This window comes from Triturus cristatus, chromosome 3_2 (assembly GCF_964204655.1).
Source record: "Triturus cristatus chromosome 3_2, aTriCri1.1, whole genome shotgun sequence".
NCBI classification, from domain to species: Eukaryota; Metazoa; Chordata; class Amphibia; order Caudata; family Salamandridae; genus Triturus; species Triturus cristatus.
This window is the reverse complement of record NC_140584.1, coordinates 569,413,529-569,434,431: the sequence shown is the minus strand read 5'-3', so window position 1 is coordinate 569,434,431 and position 20,903 is coordinate 569,413,529. Positions and strand designations below refer to the sequence as shown.

Below are 20,903 nucleotides of genomic sequence, written 5' to 3'. Positions count from 1 at the left end.
TTCTGGCTACAAACTGAATAATGATAAATGCGAGATTTTACCTCTAACTAAGTTCACTTTTAAGGCTGACTTTAGTGCTTCTAATTTTACATGGAAACCTGACCACATTAAATATCTAGGATTATATATTACCCCTACAATTTTGGAGACGGTTGCACTCTGCATGAATAAATGCTCTAAAAAAATGTCAGATCTAACCACTAAATGGCATCCCTTATACTTATCCTGGTGGGGTCGTTAGGATACTATAAAGATGATGTTGTCACCCATAATCATTTATACCATTTCTAATATTCCAGTCCCTATTCCTGCTAACTTTTTTAAGAGGATTAATTAGATCCTCTCTTCTTTCCTATGGAACAATAGGAAATCTCGAATGTCTCTATCTAAATTAACTCGTCCTAAAACAGAAGGAGGAGTTAATTTCCCAGATTTTCAGACATATTAGAAAGCATTCCTCTTACGTCAGGCTTCTCTATGGTTGTTGGACTCCACAGAGGACTGTCCTCTTTGGACTACAATTGAGCGTCTCTTCCTATCCCCCTTTTCCTTTTCTGAGTACCTTTCCTTTTCACGCAAACCACAGGCCTTATCCACTCCTATAATTAAACTGACCTCCAAACTTTTGGAATCTGTTTCTTTCTCTACTCCTAATGCAACAGATTCCTTCCGTAACTCAACAATCTGGCATAACAAAAGTCTGCTCATTCGCAATAAATCATTCTATTGGAGATCTTGGAGACAAAAAGGATTAGTTTGGATCCATCAACTATTCTCACAATCAGACTTTTTACCCTTTGCTTCACTTAAGTCAATTATTCAATATGCCTGCCTCATTTATTCATAAATACAATTTACTTAAAAAAGCGGTGATGGATACATATAATCACATTTCTGCTACACCCGCTATTCTTACCAATCCAACTTCCACCTCACAACTGTACAGATTGTTAAAAACCATACCCAAAGCTTCCACGATATACAGTTATCTACAAAACAAAGACTTTATAAGGCAGAAATCCAGAATAGAAAAGGCATGGGAAAAGGATTTTACGATATCCTGGCCAGTGTCCTTATGGAATAAAATATGGATCAAGATTTGTAAGTCATCCAGAGCAGCCAATATCACACAGACGTTATTTTGTGTGTATAATAGACTTTTCCTGACACCCAATGTCTTGAGTAAACGGTTTACAACTGCACCTGCTGCTTGCTGGACATGTACCTCCCCAAATGCTGATTTGTTTCACATGATTTTTTCCTGCCCAATTGTACATAATTTCTGGAAGCAAGTGTGGTCTCAAATTAACCTGTTTTATGGAACTAAGTGTTCTTTCTCTTTTACCAATGTTTTCTTAGGCAGTCTATCTTCTTGTTGGGAGAATGTTACGCTTAAAATTAAAATTATTGATTTGCTGTTAGCGGTTGCATTCCAACAAATTACTGCAAATTGGAAAGATTTTACAAAAATTTCTTATAAGGCATGGTGGTATACTGTTTGCCATAATCATAGATTACACACCGCTTTTGTGCATCCCTTACATGTGGCAACGAAGCGCTTGGATTTGAGGGCACCTGTTACAATATACCTTGACACAAATGCCAAGCGGTGTTTCCAGATGCAACCATCTCGACAGGAAGTTTTAAAACCCCTTGAATCCCCTCAATATTTCTATTTTTGTTTTTATATTTTAATGATTCTTATGATCTATTATACTGTTCTATCTTTTTCTCGTTTATTTCTGAGTCCAATTCCTATTACTGTATTATAGCAATTTCCATTGTAATGACGAGTTTTATATTGTGAATTGTGTATCGACACCTTTACTTCTATTAATAAAACCTTTCTGAACTTAAAAAAAAGTACAAGCTCACCATGCATTCTCTATGTTAGGGTAACCAACTGTCCTGTAACTTTCACCGACTGTCCGTTATTTGGGTGTGATTTCTGCTGCCCGTAATGATCCCCTTTGTGTATGCCTTTTGTCCATAATTCTGGGATTGCAGCCAGTTATGCCATTGCCCCTGTGACAAGCCGCCAAGTTCTGCATCAGTCACTCCTAGGGCAGCTCAACTCCTCCTCTGAAGTCAAGGGGCTGCAGCAGCCCCACAGACCTGCATCAGACTGCGATGAGCCCATTGTCATTCTGTCTGCCGGCTGAGTCACATACAGATTGACAATGGGCCAGCCTGGGGAGTTATCTACTAGTCTTTCACCTGCACTTACAAATAAAGGGTTGGAGTTCCCTGTTCTTTCTTAACGCACATAGTTAACAACATAAACAATACTATTTCCAAACCTATGCTTTCAAATCTGTACAGGAAATGTCAGCATCTAATTTTATACATAGAGGAAAAGTGTGTTGGCGGATGGTAGGAATTGAAGTGTCTTTATATTTCTAGTGTTGTAAATGCAGGCAAAGGCTTCCAGAACCCTGGCCCTTATAATGGTGAAAAGGTCACAGGAGTAGCATGTTACCTTTTAGATTGGTCATGTCCTTCACAGTAAACAGGTCATTGAGCTAGTTCCTGGTTGTGATATCCTCAGTTTAGAAAAACTGAAGGGAAACCCATTCAGCTGTGTCTGTAAACTGGATTTAAGAAATATGAGCTGGTTTCTCACTTTAAAAAAATGGTGAACCTCCTTTTGCCGGAGCCTAGAGAACAACATTCTGTTTTTGTACTGGGGCCTGCACCACACAAACTGTTATTTCAGTAGCGAGACCCTAGCCAAAAGTCAGCAGAACACTGTACAACGTCCAAGACAAAATGTATGTCTGTGCACCTGTGCCTAACCACTGATGGGCAGATTTACTAACACATCACAGTAAATGAAGATTCTTTTCTCTGTTGCATGAAAGAGCAGAGGAGCACCATATTTCCAAAGAAATGGTTCACTGGAATTGGGGTTGAAAGCTCTGACAGGCAAGTTATACAGTAAACCCGCACATAATCTCTGTTCACTCTTTTAAACCTTTCTTTCTCAGTTCCCTTTTCTCAATCTGTTACATCCTCTCTCTCCTACCTTGCCGTTCGTCTCTGCCTCTCTCACTCCCCCACATAGTTTCTCTCAGTACTCCTTACTTTGCTTTTTATATGGCCCCTGTACTTTTTTTTCTCTTTTTAACCTTCTCTCTGACATCTTAAGCATCTTTCGGTATCTGTCTTTTGCTCCTTCCTCTGCCCTATCTTCTTCTGTAATCTTCTTTTCGCTTTTCACTGCCTGTTCTTTCTAACTCTCAGCTGGCAGACCCTCGCTTGCTTGCCTCTTCTCTCACTGTTCACTCTCACTGCTCCAACTGTCTGTCTCTTCATCTCTGTATGCAGCCCGCTCTCCTCGTTTAATCTCATCATTCCTCACTCCGTTTTATACTTGCTAGTAGTGCTACTCACTGGCATAACGAAACTTTAAGGGCCCCCACTGCAGGGGTGGCTTATCCTCAGCAGCGGAGGAGCGTTGCCCCACCTGCTGCGAGAGCAGCAGGCAAACACTAATAAATGAAATGGCATCACAATGCCATTTCATTTATTTGCCACTGCACCGGCTCGCGCTGTCTACAGCGTGAGGGTGGGCGGGGCTGAATCCTGCAAAGGCAGGATGTCAGCACTGGTCTACAGTGCGTATGTCGGATTGCAACGGCCAGCCCGACATGTGCACTGTAGACCCAGCAATCCAAAGGCTGTGAAACAGCCTGGGGACTGCTGGTACAGGCCTCTAGCCTCAAAATGAGCGCTTGGTGAGCCTGCTCCCACCAATCCTGGAGCTGCTTTCAAAGTATGAAACCAGCTCCAGGATTGGTTGGAGTTCTGTTCCACAAGCAGGAAGGAAGGCCTCCCTTTTCCTGCTCGTGGAAAGGAGCAGTGCCGCAGTGGCCGTGCTCAAGCTCTGCATTTATGGTGAGTTGAGCACATTCGTGCTCCACCATTTTTTTATGGAAGCTAGCTGCCACTGCACCCTGCAAACTACATTGAGGCAGGGCCACCACTTTGGTCCCAGACCCAGTCAGTGTACTCTGCTGAGGAGCCCCCCTGGAACTCGCGGGGGAAGGGGGTACGCACTCCGGCATCTGCCGGGGCTAAAATTACACAACTGGTGCTACTACTGCCTGTGAACTCTAAGTTTACGTACAGCAACACAGTGTTGCTTCTGGCACTACCATTCATGGTAGAGTAGAATTGTGAAAACTGCCCCTTATGTTGGCTCTCAAATTCTGCAGAACTTGTATAGCGTATATATTTGCAAGTTTTGGTATCATTTAATATGTCGAACTATGTGTGAATGTTTGCTCAATACTACAATGTGTAATCTAAACTAAACACCATAAACCTTTTTTGGCTTGCACATTTGTCAGCTGTTTATTTTATGACCATGCAACGTCCTCAGGTGTGTCTGTAAAAATGACCTTTTATCCTGAGCTTTTACTGTCACTATCCACAATTGTCCTTCTTGCCAGGTCGTCACTCTGGCCTATGTGAATGCTGGCAAGACCTTCTTTGTTTTATATATGTATCCACGCTTTATAAATGCAAACACAAACATGCATAAAAGATGCAGGGATGGCTCCCTTATTTCATACCCCGTGTTTCTTCTTACAGCATGCCTCATAATTACTGCACGAATAGTAACGCTCTTTTAGTATTGTACCATGAAGTCACTGTTGCTTTCAAACCACTGAATGGCTTCTGACACCAAGTGGTAATTCAGTTCCAGAGCAGTGAAACAAAGACACGTCGAAGTCGGTTACGTGTGCAAGTATTTTAGCAAAATTGTTGGATTTTTTTGTTTTTTCAAGGTCTCCTCCGCACTTGGGGAGCTGGTTCTTTGTGGGTGGGATGAATTTAATCTGAACAGAGGGGTGTAAATAACAGCGGGTTCCCTTGTGGAAGGCTACAAGGAGCTGCTCGCGCTCCAAGTCTGTGAAATCCCGCCCCACCCCGCAGTGATGCCTGGCTGGGCTCTCGCTCACAAGGTGAGGCTGCAGCACGTGGTATTTCTGGCATGTTCTATGCATTCCTCAGAGAAGCTGCTCTCCACCAGCACACTGCCAGCGGCCGCTGGGATTCCTCCCGGATCTGGGAAATACAAATCCTGCTATTGCCATGCCTGCTCAGTCCGTTACACACTCTTTCCATATTTATGATAGCTTTGGGTTTCTATGCGTTCTCATGTCTGTCCACTTCTGAAACCTTTTCTTCCGTCTGCCTTTATTCTTCTTTTTCTTCGGAGACCCACCCTTGGCTGCTGCTGTTGACACATCACTGCAGTCTGTTTCCATGGAGCCAGAGTTAGGCATTTGTCTCTTCTTTCCAGCCACACCCACCTGAAAGCTCTGAAAAAACAGAAATTTGAGAAACAACTGGTTCAGCATCCTGACGTTTCACCACACGTAATGTATGCAATTGAATATAACCTATACTTAAAGCACAAATCGTGTCACCTGTTTGGCACACTACGTGCGCACTCAGTCAGGCTGGCAGGGATCATTGCCCCAACCATCCCAAGGGACCCACCCCAGCCTGCCAAATTTAGAGTTGTACACCAGTCCTGCAGACACCTCCTAACCCTGAAAGGAACTGTAGTGCCGGTTGAAAAAGTCTGACGGACGGATCTGTCAAACAGGAAGGACTCCAGTCAAACTTTTCCACATTTTGTCATGTTTCAAAAACAAACTCCCAAAGCGAGAGTATGTTTTTGAAAAAGGAAAAACGAATGACCCTGGCACAATGGGAGTTCTCTCCCATGGTATGCGGGTCTTTTGTTTTTGTACTGTTCCTCACAGGGAGGCTAACCATGGCGGCGATTGCCCACTCTAAATTGGGAGGAAGCATCAGATGGCTAACCTCCAATGGCACATACTGCCCAAGTTGTCCAAATCTGCAATGGGTCCATAGGCCACTTAATTTTCAACTATCTCATATTTTCTCCAGTTTCATCTATGTTTGTCCATATATCAAAAGTAATCCAGCAGAACCAATATTATTTAGGTCTTCCAAAAATGTATTTGATGATTCCATAATGTAAATTTGCGATAGACTTATCTTCCATGATCATTAAAACCCAATGCATTTCGGGAAAGCTGCCTTCTTCAGGGGTAACTGCAAAATAAACATTTTTAGGTACCATCACAATGTGTATCAGATTACTATGAATCACATCAGATAACTATTCAATACCACATTCTTAACAAAACGTACAACAACCGATTCCCATTGCGATGTTCTCAAAAAGAATGTGATAACTATCGAGCAGGTATGTGGTATTGAATAGTTATCTGATGTGATTCATAGTAGTTATCTGATGCACATTGTGATGGTACCTAAAAATATGTTTATATTGCAGTTACCCCTGAAAAAGGGAGCTTTCCCGAAATGCATTGGGTTTTAATGATCATGGAAGAAACATCTATTGCAAATTTACATTATGGAATCATCAAATACATTTTTGGAAGACCTGAATAATATTGGGTCTACTGGATTACTTCTGATAAATATGGACAAACATTGATGAAAATATGAGATAGTTGAAAATGAAGTGGCCTATGGGCCCATTGCAGACTGTGCACCCTGCACTGGTGTACTGTTTATGCACTGGCGATATTTGGACAGTATTGGCATGCACGGGCAGAACATGCATCAGGGAAACGCGCTAAACCTTTTGCCTTGAGAGCATTACAGAAAATAGGTTTAACAAGAAAAGAGTATAAATACAGGGTGTGCATTCTATAATTTATGTTTTGTTGATAACATACTGCCTAAGGCCATTGGAGGAGTATATTGGCAACAGAGTCTTACTAATCTCTGTCGTCGACATTCTAAGGGTCAGCCCACCTATGAAGCGGGAGAGTGATCTGTGATTTTGGCAGACTTGACTGAGTACCTTCTCCGCCAAACTCTCAAGCAGTCCTCTAATACAATCTCTACTTGTTACATCAGACAAACACAACTATTCTTCGTTGTATCAGCTCAAAGATTACCATTTGAAGAGAAAGTTAAAGTCGGGTGTTTCTGCAGATATCATGCAGTACCATCAATCTTTCAATTAGACTCATTTATTGCCAGTATGCATGCCAACCGGTAACTTAGCCAAGTGTTGAAACCAGGGGTGCTTGGATGAAATTATTATGTTGTTGTGAACATTTGCGATTATAATTAGGGCTGGGCGGTAAATTCCATTCCGCTAGCGGAATTTGTGTAATTTTGCGTTCTGCGGAGAACGCGGAATTGGCCAAAATTCTGCATTCCGCTGCTTCGCGGAATTTTTTGCTTGTTCGCGTTCTCATAATGCGTGTTTGCGAGAAATTCCCCCTGAGCATGCAAACAGCGCTCGCGAACAGGAGAAAAGCATCGCGAACAAGCAATTCCGCATGTTCACGTAATTTCTGCGTGCTCGCGGGGATTTTTTACCGTTTCGCGGAGCTTTGCGACTAAGCAAATTCCGCCCACCCCTAATTATAATGCTAAGGTCAATCAAAAGAGAATATCTACATCTGCGCTCAGGTTTTTCTATGTACCTCCAGATTTCTCACAGTCATCATCATAAACAAACATTGCTTGAAATTAAATCTTAGAGCAGTTCCATTTGTTAGGTACACAGTGCTCAAGGCAACCTTAAGCAACAATACTGATGAAATAGGTTTATGGCTATTACAGTTGAAAATCAATTAGGGGTGGGTCTTCCATTTGAGCAGAGGAGTGCCACCCCACTAACCAAAATGCCCCCAAAAAAGCCCCAGATATGAAAAATAAAGTTTTCTTTTTGTCACTTTCATACACTTTTGACTGGACGGCAGGGATTTAACGGACCGCTACTAATGAAAGGTGGGTATGGTCTGCCCAGATCCTGGTTCAGATTATGTAACTGATTAAAGAAATGGGCTATACCACGATGAGATACCAGTGATTTATTTTCAAACCTATCGCTTCCTTTATTTTCCTCATTTCTATTACACCCTCCTCGCCTTTCCGCTATCTTCCTCCTGATAGATATTGACCGCTCTTACAAAGGTATTATGAAGGTCACTTCCCTATTAAACAAGCATAAATATCTAGTAACTGAAGATAAGATTAGGACCACAAAGACAGGAGGCAAGTGCTTATCACTAAAAAGCCCCATTAAATCCAGGTTAACTATTGGAGCACATAAATAAGGAATGCGTTACTTACCTGTAACTGCAGTTATCCAGTATTGGTATCTTTCATAGATTCACATGCCTGAATCATTCCCCGTCGTCGGGATGGGAGTCCCCGGTACATAAATAAAGTAATGTCCCATTAGACATATATAGTAATAGGCCAAGGACCTCACATTAGTAACATCTCCATGTCCTTTTGTAAAAAGGACCAAACTCTAGAAAAGAGCCAATCAGCTATCACCACCCTCTGGAATCCTCCTGGAAGGAGCTCTGGTCCCTCAGATTTTCTTAAGCACAGTGCTAAGAAGGTGTATCACTGAGAGAACTAAGTGAGCCCTTCAAGGGGAGGCGGGTGGGTTGCATGTGAATCTATGAAAGATACCAATACTGGATAACTGCAGTTGCAGGTAAGTAACACATTCCTTATCCAGTATTAGGGTATCTTTCACAGATTCACATGCCTGAATCAGAGTAGTAAGCAATGATAAGCACATTTCGGATGATACAGCATATAAAAATTCACCAGATAACATATCAATGTAAAACATAGAAAGTACCAAAGGTCAATCAAAGAAACCATTATGGAATACAATAGAGAAATGTGCGTATAAAAGAAAGGATGGTGTGAAGAAAAAAGGGCTCACCTCTATCGAAATAGATGACGCAACACCGCCTGTCCCACTGCACCATCCTTCATGAGTTCTGTATCCAAGCAGTAATGCTTGTTAAATGTATGCAGCATCTTCCATGTTGCCGCTCTGCAAATGTCTGTGATAGGGACATCTGCAAAGAGTGCCATGGAAGTAGACATCGCCCTAGTGGAATGGGCTTGAACCGTGGAATGCAAGGGTTGGCCCGCTTGCTGGTGACAGAAAGTAATAGCTCCAGAGATCCAACAAGAGATACTTTGTTTAGTAAGTGGAAGACCTTTCCTAGGTCGACTGTAAGCCACAAAGAGTTTATTGGATTTGCGGAACGATTTTGTCCTGTTAAGGTAGAATTTAAGGCTGCATTTAAGGTCTAGAGAGTGTAGAGCATTTTCTGCCGCCGTTTGAGTATTTGGAAAAAAGGTCCGTAGAACTATAGGCTCATTGAGGTGAAAGTCTGACAGGACTTTGGGCACAAACTTAGGATTAGTCCGCAGTAGGACCCTGTCATGTTTGAACTGAAGAAAAGGGTCTTGAACTGAAAATGCATGGAGCTCACTTACTTTCCTGGCTAGAAGGAGTGCCGTCTTCCAAGAAAGATATTTAAAATCAGCTCTGTGTATCGGCTCAAAAGGGTGTTTCATAAGCTGAGCAAGAACTGTGTTGAGCTGCCAAGTGGGAGGCAGAGACTTCACTGGAGGAAAAGTCCTGAATAGGCCTTTGAGAAATTGTTTCATCAACCTACTAGACCAAAGAGAAGGTCCTGCAGAAGATCTTCTGAAACGGTATATTGCTGCTAGATGAACTTTAACAGAGGCGTGAGCAAGACCTGAAGTTGCCAGATGGAGAAGTTAAGGCAGTATTTGTTCTGGGAAAGACGAAAGAGGGTGTATTTTCGCTGACTTACACCAGATGCAGAACCTCTTCCATTTTAAGGAATACGTCTTGTTAGAACTATCGGCTCGAGCCCGAGCCAGAACCGTCCTGCACCGCCCTGCAGTCTGTAGGAATATCTAGGCCATGAAACTCTCGGAACTCAGGAGCCAAGCCGATAACTTGAGAGATGTGGATCCGGATGCAGGACTTGTTCCCAGTTCATTGTGAGGAGAGAGGGAAACGGTTTCAAAGAGATCGGTGGTTCCAGAGAGAGAAGATGGAGCTCCATGAACCAATGTTGACGCGGCCACGCCGAAGGTATTAGGATTAACGTGCAGGGTTCTGTCTTCATTTTCCTGAGGACCCTGGGAATCAGGGGAATCGGTGGAAAAGCGTATGCAAAGACGTTGAACCATGCGATCGAAAATGCATTCCCTAGAGATCCCCGTTGGGGATGCCAGCTTGCGAAGTTTTGGCATTTGGCGTTCTGCTTGGTAGCAAAAAGGTCCAGGAGAGGAGTGCCCCATTGGGAGAATATGTGGTTGAGAGTCCGCTGGTTCAACTCCCATTCGTGGCATGTTGTTTGTTGCCTGCTTAGAGAATCGGCCAGTACGTTGTCTGTTCCTGGAACATATTCCGCTCGAAGGGAAATGTTGTGATGAAGTAACCAGTTCCAGATTTTTTGAGATTCGTGAGATAGTGTCAGTGAACGAGTCCCTCCCTGCTTGTTCAGGTAGTGCATCGTCGTAGTATTGTCTGTCCGGACGAGCACTAGAGAACCTTTGAGCCTGGGAAGGAACGCCAGGAGAGCCAGATAGACAGCTTGTAGCTCGAGGAGGTTTATGTGAAGCTTTCGTTCGGCAGGAGACCACTTCCCGCTGATTTGGAGTTCCTGGAAGAAAGCTCCCCAACCCTCCAGGGACGCATCTGTTGTGATGACCTGTGGAGAAGCTTGGAGCAAGACAGGCAGGCCTTGAGAAAGATTCCGTGGACGAGTCCACCATTGCAGAGCAGTGACCATCTGAGGGGTCAATTGAATGACATCGTCGAAGGGTCCTTCGGATTAAATCCATTGAGCCGACAGTGCTTCTTGGAGAGGGTGCATGTGGAGGCGACAGTAAGGAACAAGCAGGATACAAGATTACATTATTCCGAGAAGGGATTTGAAGAGGCGTACTGAGAGAGACTTCTTGGATGTTATGTGATTTGCCAAATGAAGAAGTTTGTTCTATTGCTCTTCTGATGGGAAAGCCTTTTTCTGGGTTGTGTCGAGAGTAGCACCCAGGAAGGTTATCCGCTGAGAAGGCTGGAGGACGGACTTGTCCTGATTCAGAGTGAGTCCCAGGCGACTCAAAAGCTGTAGACAGGTGTCGGAAGACCTGGTCGCGCCGTCCAGAGAAGGTGCCTTGATGAGCCAGTCGTCGAGATAGGGAAAGACCTGATGGTGTTGCTGCCTGAGATATGCAGCCACCGGAGAAAGGCATTTCGTAAAAATGCGTGGAGCCGACTTGAGTCCGAAGGGCAGGACTCAGAATTGGTAATGTCTGCCTGCCACGGAGAACTTCAGGAATTTCTTGTGGTTTCTGTGGATAGGGATATGGAAATAGGCATCTTGAAGATCCAAAGACACCATGTAGTCGTTTGGGTTGAGAAGTTGTAGCACTTCTTGGATTGTAACCATGCGAAACAACTGTTTCTTTAAAAATTTGTTGAGACTTCTCAAGTCCAGGATTGGTCTCCATTTCTTCTCCTTTTTGCACACCAGGAAAAACGGGAGTAAAACCCTTTCCCCCGTTGGCGAATAGGAACCCTTTCTATAGCTCCCTTCTGGAGCATGAGTGAAAGTTCCAGGAATAACAGGCGTAGATTTTTGTGAAGCATAGGTCGAGGAGGGGTCTGGGGAGGTTTGTGAGTGAACTCCAGGAAATGCCCAAACTGTATCATTTGAAGAACCCAACGGTCCGTTGTTATTTGTTTCCAATTGGGTAAGAAGTGGGAAATTCTTCCTCCAACTTTAAAGGGTGGAGAGGAGATCGAGACGGCGGTAGAGAAAAGTCATTGCCGCCGAGCAGCGTCCTTCTGTCGTCCTCCTTTTACCTCGATAGGAGGTTTTAGTGTACGAGGATTGCTGTTGTTGGCACTGTGGCCGATATTGTTGGTTGGAGGAGGAATAGGAAGACCGATAGTGTTGGTAGCCTCCTCTGGTGGAAGATTGACCTCTACCCCTTGAGCCACGAAAAGTTTTTTTTTTAAATTGAAGGGTACCCAAAGCCCTAGCCGTGTCGGTATCTTTTTTCATACCCTGAAGAGCCTCATCGATGTGCGTGCCAAAGAGAAGCTGACCATCGTAGGGCATGTCCAGAATTTTTGTCTGGACTTCCGGACGGAATGAAGTTGCCTTCAGCCAACCTTGGCGTCGTAGTACAGCAGCGCCAGCTAGTTGACGGAAACCAGTAGAGGCGATATCCATCGCACAATCGATGATTTCGGAAGCCGAACGTTCGCCTTCCAGCAAGATCTTCTTCGCTTCTTCCCTCGAGTTGTCCGGCAAGGCTCCCAAGTATGGAGCAATGTCCGCCCACATCTGCCTGACATAGAACCCTAATAACGCTAAGGAATTTGACGCATGCACTGTCAATGCAGACATGGAAGAAAAATGTTTTCCAATATTGTCAAGTCGTCTGCCTTCTTTGTCAGGAGGAGCGGACAGCGGGGTAGAAGGGTTTCTAGATTTCCTCTGAGCAGCCTGAGTGATGATGGAATCAGGCTTTGGATGTCCGGTAAGGCAGGCTGGAGCGGTGTCTGAAGCTCTGTATTTTTTGTCTAGCCGAGGTAACACTGGGGGAAGCGAAGATGGATTGTGCATTATTTTTACACCCTGATCCCAGATGTAGTCTATAATAGGTACTGATCTTACAGACTTTTTGAAAGGTTTTTTAAAGTCATAAAGGAAACAATCCTGTAGGTGAGAAGGCATAAGGATCTGGAAACGCTGTGCGGCTCTTTCCAAGACATTATGAAAACCCTCAATATCCTCAGGAGGCGAATCAGCTTGAGTAGGCACCGGGGACGCTGGACAAGGGATAACAATCATCCAAATCATCATGAGTCGATTGAGAATCATGGAGTTCTCCCTCCTCTTGTTGCTCGTCATCCTCATCATCTGAGGAAGTTGGAGGCGGTAGCGTGACAGGCACAGACTGTGGAGGAAGAGGTGGAGGCTGTAGTCTCGGCGGCGGAGAGACAACCTGACAGGACACGTAGCAGCAGTAGGAAATCTCTGCTTATAGTCAGTAGTCAGAAATTGGAGGTCAGAAACCAAAGACGCGGGTAGACAAACCATGGGAGGTTGGGGAGGATGGCTGTTGTCAGGATAATATGGCTGGTCTTCTTGTTCGTCATAGTCCAAACTCTCTTGGTATTTGACATGGAGTTCCGAAGGACTTGTTGCAGTTCCGAACATACTGCCATCGCCTGAATCTTCCTCCTCTTCCAAAAGGTGAGTCGGAGGTAACGGCTGGACCCTGCTAGGAGAAGTCAGAGCAGGTGTCAACGTGCGTTTTGTTATTTTGAGATGGACATACGCACTCTCCACTTTGGACTCTTGTGTCGTCGACGAGCCTGTCGTCGGTGTAGCCGTCGACGAGCCTGTCATCAGTGTAGCCATCGACTGTGAAGCACCGACTGGCAAAATTGAAGGAAATGTCGACGGAGCAGTCGTCGACGGTGTCGTAGTCGTCGACGGAACCGTCGTCAACGGTGTCGTCTTAGTCGTCGACAGAGCCCTCGTTGGCGGTGTCGTCTTCGTCATCGACGGAGCCCTCGTCGACGGTGTCATCTTCGTCGTCGATGGGGTAGGCGTCGACGGAACACTCTTCGTCGACATAGGCGTCGACGCGCTTGTCGGCGATCATAGCGTCGACACTGGCTTGGACATCGATGATGATTTTTTTATTTTAATCGTCGACGATACAGGTTTAGCACCCGTTGACGATGAAGTCGTTGTCGTCGACGTGGACGAGGCAGAAGATGCCAAAGAGGTGGAGAAGGTCGTCGTCGACGAAGTTATCCCCACAGCTGTAGACGGGGATTTTCTCACCGTCTACGCCACCGTCGTCGATGAGGTGGAACCAGGCTTTTTAAAGGTGTGTTGAACCTCCTGTGGAGAAACCTTTGGTGGTAAAGCTGTAAGGGGAGCCTCTGAAGACTGTTTGTGCGTCTTCTTTTGAGGGGGCTGCGACGAAGGTCCTGGAGAAGCAACTCTGGGCCTTTTTTGAGAGGATTTTGAAGATGTAGAGTAGCCTTCACTCTCCTCAGAAGACAAGACTTGATCTTTATCTTTAAGCCTCTGCAGCCAAATTAGAAGGCGTCCCTCCCGATCTTTAAGGGTCTTTAAAGAAAAGGTACGACATACCTTACAGTCCTTTGAGGAGTGGTCCGGGTAAAGACAATAGAGGCAGTCTTTGTGTTGGTCATCAACATGAAGCCTCTTTTTACCACAGGAAGCACAGGGCCTAAAAAGGCCTTTCTTAGGAGTATCTGCCATGAAGATATCGAGAACTTCACACAGAAGATGGAATCCTGAAGAAAAAAATCACTGGAGATCCAGAAAACAAGGAAAACTGAGCAGAGCTCAGGGGTGACTCCCTTAGCACGACGTGCGGTAGAAAATCTGAGGGACTAGAGCTCCTTCCAGGAGGGTTCCAGAGGCTGGTGATAGCTGATTGGCTCTTTTCTAGTTTAGTCCTTTTTACAAAAGGACATGGAGATGTTACTTATGTGAGGCCCTTGGCCTATTACTATATATGTCTAATGGGACATTACTTTATTTATGTACCGGGGACTCCCATCCCTACGACGGGGAATGATTCAGGCATGTGAATCTATGAAAGATACCCTAATACTGGATAACATGTGCTTGCTCATAAACTGTTTCATAAAATGTTGAATCTTTCAGACTAATATGGCTTACCTACAATCCATGTGAGTCCAACAATGCTATTTTTGACAAAAAAAAGTCTTAGATAAAATCGCGGTTGCATTGACAATGCTTACTGTAAACCTTTGAGAAACTTCTGAGACCCGCCTCCACACCAGTTTGCATGCCCCTATCAAACAACTTTTGACACTCTATCTAGGACCCCCGCCTTGACATCCCTGCCCTAAAAACCTAATTCTGCCACTTATAACTCGAGCACTAAGACACCGAATATGACAGTTTGCTACCCATGTAAAAAAAAAAATATATATATATATATATATATATTTTTTTTATTACATATCTGCATATATATGTGGTATTTCTTTTATATCTATTGGTCTGATGGTCACGAGTTGTTTGCACTTGCACTTGAAATTTCTCGGCTTCCGCCCTAAGCGCCATGTGATCAATGCCTCCGTGTTGAGGACGAAACGCGTCATGGTGGTACGAGGAGCACGAATGAAATAAAAATCACCTGGCACTATATCCTTTTGGGTCCGTGTTCGTCTTTTCCTGTGGATTGGGAGCAGCAGACGAAGTTCTTTGTGTATAGATATATATATATATAAAAAATCCCATGAAAAGCATGGAGTGGTTTGTAAGTACGAATTGTAGCACATGTGAACCCATGCTGTTGTGCATGTGTGCGTTTGACAAGCTACTTCTACTGCAGTATGAAATATTTTAGCTTGAACAGGCTCGCCAGAAGAGAACATATTATGGCATGCACTAGTGCTATAAGATCCTCTTTCATGCATGATCTTCCAGATAACCAGTGAGAAATAGTCTCTTACAGTTTAGGAAGATAACGTTTACGCGGCTTATCCATTCGGGATATGTAAGTTGACCTATGTAGAGAGTTCTGATTTTACTTTCACAGTTGGAGAATGACTTTGGTCAGATGCTTCTTGATACTGCAAGACCTCCAAGTTGAACAAAGATATACTTGCAACGAGTTCTGAACTGACAAAACAAACCAATTTATGTGGTTTAAAACATGTGAACATATGCCCCAGATAATTTCCCTTTACACGCATTTTCAATGAATGTCTTCTTCCTCAATGTCTTCACAATTACACAAGCTTTTACTAGCCTGCTGGACTCTGGCTAAAGCAGGTGTGACTCGGTAGGGAGACTGCAATGGTTAAAAAGCCTATTCCTCCCTGCTAATATTTCAAAATACAATAAACTGGTGTTATTTGACATTTCATTTTTTTCTGCACTCCTCGGTGATGCACATTGAACAGATTTGATAGTTCTGAGAAATGGATACAGTCGCTGGTCAGCAAACTTTAAAAATATTTGCTTTTGCAGTCCATTCATCTCTTGGATATGATGGTTCCAAAGTTAAAATTCCTTCGAGCTAGCAGTAACACGATTCACATCTGCTCAGAAACAACTTGTTCACTGCTGCTACAGCTACCTCCTGGAACCTTGCCTCTTAGAGCAAAGCTAGCTTTTCTTACTTTCTTACTCTCTGGGGCTGTTGCCTGTCACCTGAATCTGACTTTCCCCTGTCTTTGTAGCATTCTGAATGGCGATGCTGCTGCCCCTGCAGCCCCGGATGTGTGTACGTCGATGACCTGATTTGTGATCGGCGGTGTCCTGCCCTCCACCATCCGTGGTCATGTGGCTGCCTCCCCCATCCGACCCTGCGTGCAGCCTTCGAGTCTGCTGATTTGGGGTTTTTGTGTTGGATTTTTGTGTAGTCCGCCATTTTGGGTTGATGCGGTCAGTTCCCATGGCCTGGGTCCTCCATCTTGGCGCTTTCAACCTATCCTCATTGTTGCTGGACTGCTCCTTGTTCGCCTGTCTGTTCTTTTCCTCAAGTCGTCCCCCCCTTTGATCTCCTACTCCCCTCCCATCTTATTCTATAACCGATTCACGGGATGTTAATGATTGTTGGTCCCCAGCCGGTTTGTATGTCTTTTACTGACTGTTTTGTAAGTAATTTCCCTTTTGCTGGTCTGCTGGTAACTCTCTGATCCTCATGTAAAGCACTCTGATACCTCTGGGTCTAGCCAGCGCTATATAAAACTCTGCAAATAAAAAAATAAACAAATAAATATAATCTTAGTTTTCATCCTCCCTGTCCCGAATTGAATGTCAGGACAGGGCGGGGCTTGTTGCATGGTAGCAACAGGGAGGAGGGTAGGCTGCCTGGGCACTTTTCAAAGTGTGCATGTCCCTTTGGCCGGCCATCTTGTGATGGCCAGCCAGACATGCACACTTTGAAAGCTCTAACCCAGCTGTCATAAGACAGCTGGGTTAGAGCAAGTGCAGGGCTGTAGGAGCGGTGAGAGCCGCCGTTCCCTCCAATCCGGTCCAGGGAAGGCATGGCTTGGCAGTTCGGGCTGGACTGTTCCCATGAGGCACAGGGTCAGACTGATTTGCATATGGCCATGTCTGAACAGGGGTGGCAGAGTGGGCTAAAGAACGGTGGTGGATCAAACCCAGATCTGTTGACTGGGTGTGAGTGTTTGATTGGTTCTGATGCTCCGTCCATCACCACCCCCTTTAGTACCGCTTTGTTCGCCATAAGTTGGCAGGGTATGCTCAGACGTGAGTCCCTTGCTCACTTTGCCACTGGATTCAAGCAAGCCTGGCTGAAGACGGCTGAAATGCCAGAAACCGGTCCTAGGAAGCTTGTTTCCGGTCCAGGGAAGGCATGGCTTGGCAGTTCGGGCTGGACTGTTCCCATGAGGCACAGGGTCAGACTGATTTGCATATGGCCATGTCTGAACTGGGGTGGCAGAGTGGGCTAAAGAACGGTGATGTACCAAACCCAGATCTGTTGACTGGGTGTGAGTGTTTGATTGGTTCTGATGCTCCGTCCATCACCACCCCCTTTAGTACCGCTTTGTTCGCCATAAGTTGGCAGGGTATGCTCAGACGTGAGTCCCTTGCTCACTTTGCCACTGCATTCAAGCAAGCCTGGCTGAAGACGGCTGAAATACCAGAAACCGGTCCTAGGAAGCTTGTTTCCGGTCCAGGGAAGGCATGGCTTGGCAGTTCGGGCTGGACTGTTCCCATGAGGCACAGGGTCAGACTGATTTGCATATGGCCATGTCTGAACTGGGGTGGCAGAGTGGGCTAAAGAACGGTGATGGATCAAACCCAGATCTGTTGACTGGGTGTGAGTGTTTGATTGGTTCTGATGCTCCGTCCATCACCACCCCCTTTAGTACCGCTTTGTTCGCTAAAAGTTGGCAGGGTATGCTCAGACGTGAGTCCCTTGATCACTTTGCCACTGGATTCAAGCAAGCCTGGCTGAAGACGGTTGAAATGCCAGAAACCGGTCCTAGGAAGCTTGTTTCCGGTTCAGGGAAGGCATGGCTTGGCAGTTCGAGCTGGACTTTTCCCATGAGGCACAGGGTCAGACTGATTTGCATATGGCCATGTCTGAACTGGGGTGGCAGAGTGGGCTAAAGAACGGTGATGGATCAAACCCAGATCTGTTGACTGGGTGTGAGTGTTTGATTGGTTCTGATGCTCCGTCCATCACCACCCCCTTTAGTACCGCTTTGTTCGCCATAAGTTGGCAGGGTATGCTCAGACGTGAGTCCCTTGCTCACTTTGCCACTGGATTCAAGCAAGCCTGGCTGAAGACGGCTGAAATGCCAGAAACCGGTCCTAGGAAGCTTGTTTCCGGTCCAGGGAAGGCATGGCTTGGCAGTTCGGGCTGGACTGTTCCCATGAGGCACAGGGTCAGACTGATTTGCATATGGCCATGTCTGAACTGGGGTGGCAGAGTGGGCTAAAGAACGGTGATGTACCAAACCCAGATCTGTTGACTGGGTGTGAGTGTTTGATTGGTTCTGATGCTCCGTCCATCACCACCCCCTTTAGTACCGCTTTGTTCGCCATAAGTTGGCAGGGTATGCTCAGACGTGAGTCCCTTGCTCACTTTGCCACTGGATTCAAGCAAGCCTGGCTGAAGACGGCTGAAATGCCAGAAACCGGTCCTAGGAAGCTTGTTTCCGGTCCAGGGAAGGCATGGCTTGGCAGTTCGGGCTGGACTGTTCCCATGAGGCACAGGGTCAGACTGATTTGCATATGTTCATGTCTGAACTGGGGTGGCAGAGTGGGCTAAAGAACGGTGATGGATCAAACCCAGATCTGTTGACTGGGTGTGAGTGTGTGATTGGTTCTGATGCTCCGTCCATCACCACCCCCTTTAGTACCGCTTTGTTCGCTAAAAGTTGGCAGGGTATGGTCAGACGTGAGTCCCTTGCTCACTTTGCCACTGGATTCAAGCAAGCCTGGCTGAAGACGGCTGAAATGCCAGAAACCGGTCCTAGGAAGCTTGTTTCCGGTTCAGGGAAGGCATGGCTTGGCAGTTCGGGCTGGACTGTTCCCATGAGGCACAGGGTCAGACTGATTTGCATATGGCAATGTCTGAACTGGGGTGGCAGAGTGGGCTAAAGAACGGTGATGGATCAAACCCAGATCTGTTGACTGGGTGTGAGTGTTTGATTGGTTCTGATGCTCCGTCCATCACCACCCCCTTTAGTTCCCTCCAATCCTGGCGCTGCTCTCATGCATTGGTTAGAGGAGTTTCTGAGGGTCCTGAGCTGGAGGAGAAGACAAGAAGATTAAAACCAGACTGGATTGCAGAAGACGTTTGTGCAGGTAAGTGATTTTTTTGTCTTCTTCATTTAATGTGTCCCCCACCCATTTGCCTGCCCCACCACTCTCTAGTGCTGCCAGCTGTTACTGAAAATCATTTCAGTTTGGTTTTGAAAACTAAAACTTTGCATCCTACAAAATTCAAGACCCTAAGGTTTTATTAAAAACAAAAAAGAAAGCTTTAATTCTTTTAATACAGATGCCAAGCATACCTTTGTTTTGTCGGTGACATCTTCGGGTGGAGGTGGGAATGTGCACGGAACTCTACCTTGAGAGACATGATATGGCAACAGAATAGTGGGATCCAGTGGAACCCAGGGAATGGAGAGGGTGGACGGTGCTCGAGGCATGCTGGAGTGAGCTTTGTGAAGGTTGTAGGATGACTTTCGCACTTCGCAGTTAGTGCTCTTGTAGATCAAAACCGAGGAATCACCTGCTGTATGACTCAATAGGTAAGAGCCCTCCTGCAAACTGAAGTAGAAAAAAAGCAAAGATAAGTACGAGTTTTACATCACTATTTTATATTATTTTGAGTAACAACCTTCTGTTGTTTACAATTTGGTGTGCGTGCCAAGCGTAATGGTTACAAATAGGGGACGTTTCCGAACATATGAAGGAAAACAAAAGACAAGGTCTAGAATTATGTGAAAAAGATATGCAAGGCCTTTATGATTCATGTGGAACATAGCAATAGAAATCAAACCTACAACATATGATCAAAGTCTATAAAAATGGCCATCTCGGTATAGTCTACTAGATTGAGGGAACACAGTGGTGGTACAAGATGCTAATGAGAGAAGATCAAGCAGGCTAAGAAGAAATAGCCTGAGACGTCACTCGCATTCTCTGCCAACAGAGGAGTTCAGATAACAAAATGCAGACTACAACAGATAATGAAAGACAGTAGAGCTTGGAGACAGGAATCATGAAACAAATGAGACGGTTTTGCTTATACCGGCAAGTTGAGACTGGAATAATGTTACAATATGACCAGTGTTAGGAACCATCACTTGAGCGACGTGCCTTCCAAGAAGGTCAAAAGAAATAGATACTATTAGCTCTTTCCTGTACCTACTCATTTAGTGTAACCTAGGCACGTGACTGACGATAGAACCTAAGAAACTTGGGAATAAATGTGCTTCTCTTCATGCCCCTCACAACGTGGCCACTGCTGGGGATCCCCCACCCCAGTTGCTGTGATTACAGCTTTTTAATAAATGCATTACAGTCTCATCTGAAAGGAGTTCTCTGAAATGTTCCTCGACAATCTTGGTGCGTTAGCCAGGAATTGCAACAGCTTAAATGGGGTGATGACTGGGGCTAGATCAGACCTCCACTCTATCAGCCAGTACATCCCAAATTTACGATGGAGGTTTAACCACGGGGCACTTAAGTGTAGGACGGCATGGCACTTCACTGTGCTCATTGATTGTTATTATTGTCTTAAATGAATATTTTTTCTTTATTGTAACTGTTTGGGCCCACATGTTTATAATAACAAAAAAGATACTAAATGAAATGGCCATTTCAAGGGTATGACAAGGATGTGAATATTTAGGTGGTGGGGAGGGGTAGAGGTCAGGCAGTCCAGAGATATGTTGTACACTGAATTACTTGCTCGGGAGGGACATTGCGTGT

General features: G+C 45.1%; 1 protein-coding gene across 3 annotated transcripts in view; it reads right to left on the bottom strand.

Annotated features, from left to right (window-relative positions):
• Window positions 1–4,328: 4,328 nt before the first annotated feature.
• Window positions 4,329–20,903, bottom strand: part of ICE2 (interactor of little elongation complex ELL subunit 2) — an 825,537-nt gene continuing 808,962 nt past the window's right edge. For all 3 annotated transcript variants that reach the window (XM_085648299.1, XM_085648300.1, XM_085648301.1), the window contains 2 exons: window positions 19,478–19,736; window positions 4,329–5,330 (listed from right to left, as the gene is read on the bottom strand). In XM_085648299.1, the coding sequence (XP_085504425.1) occupies window positions 5,136–5,330; window positions 19,478–19,736 (454 nt within the window). In that variant the 3' untranslated portion in view covers window positions 4,329–5,135. The remainder of the gene's footprint in view (window positions 5,331–19,477; window positions 19,737–20,903) is intronic.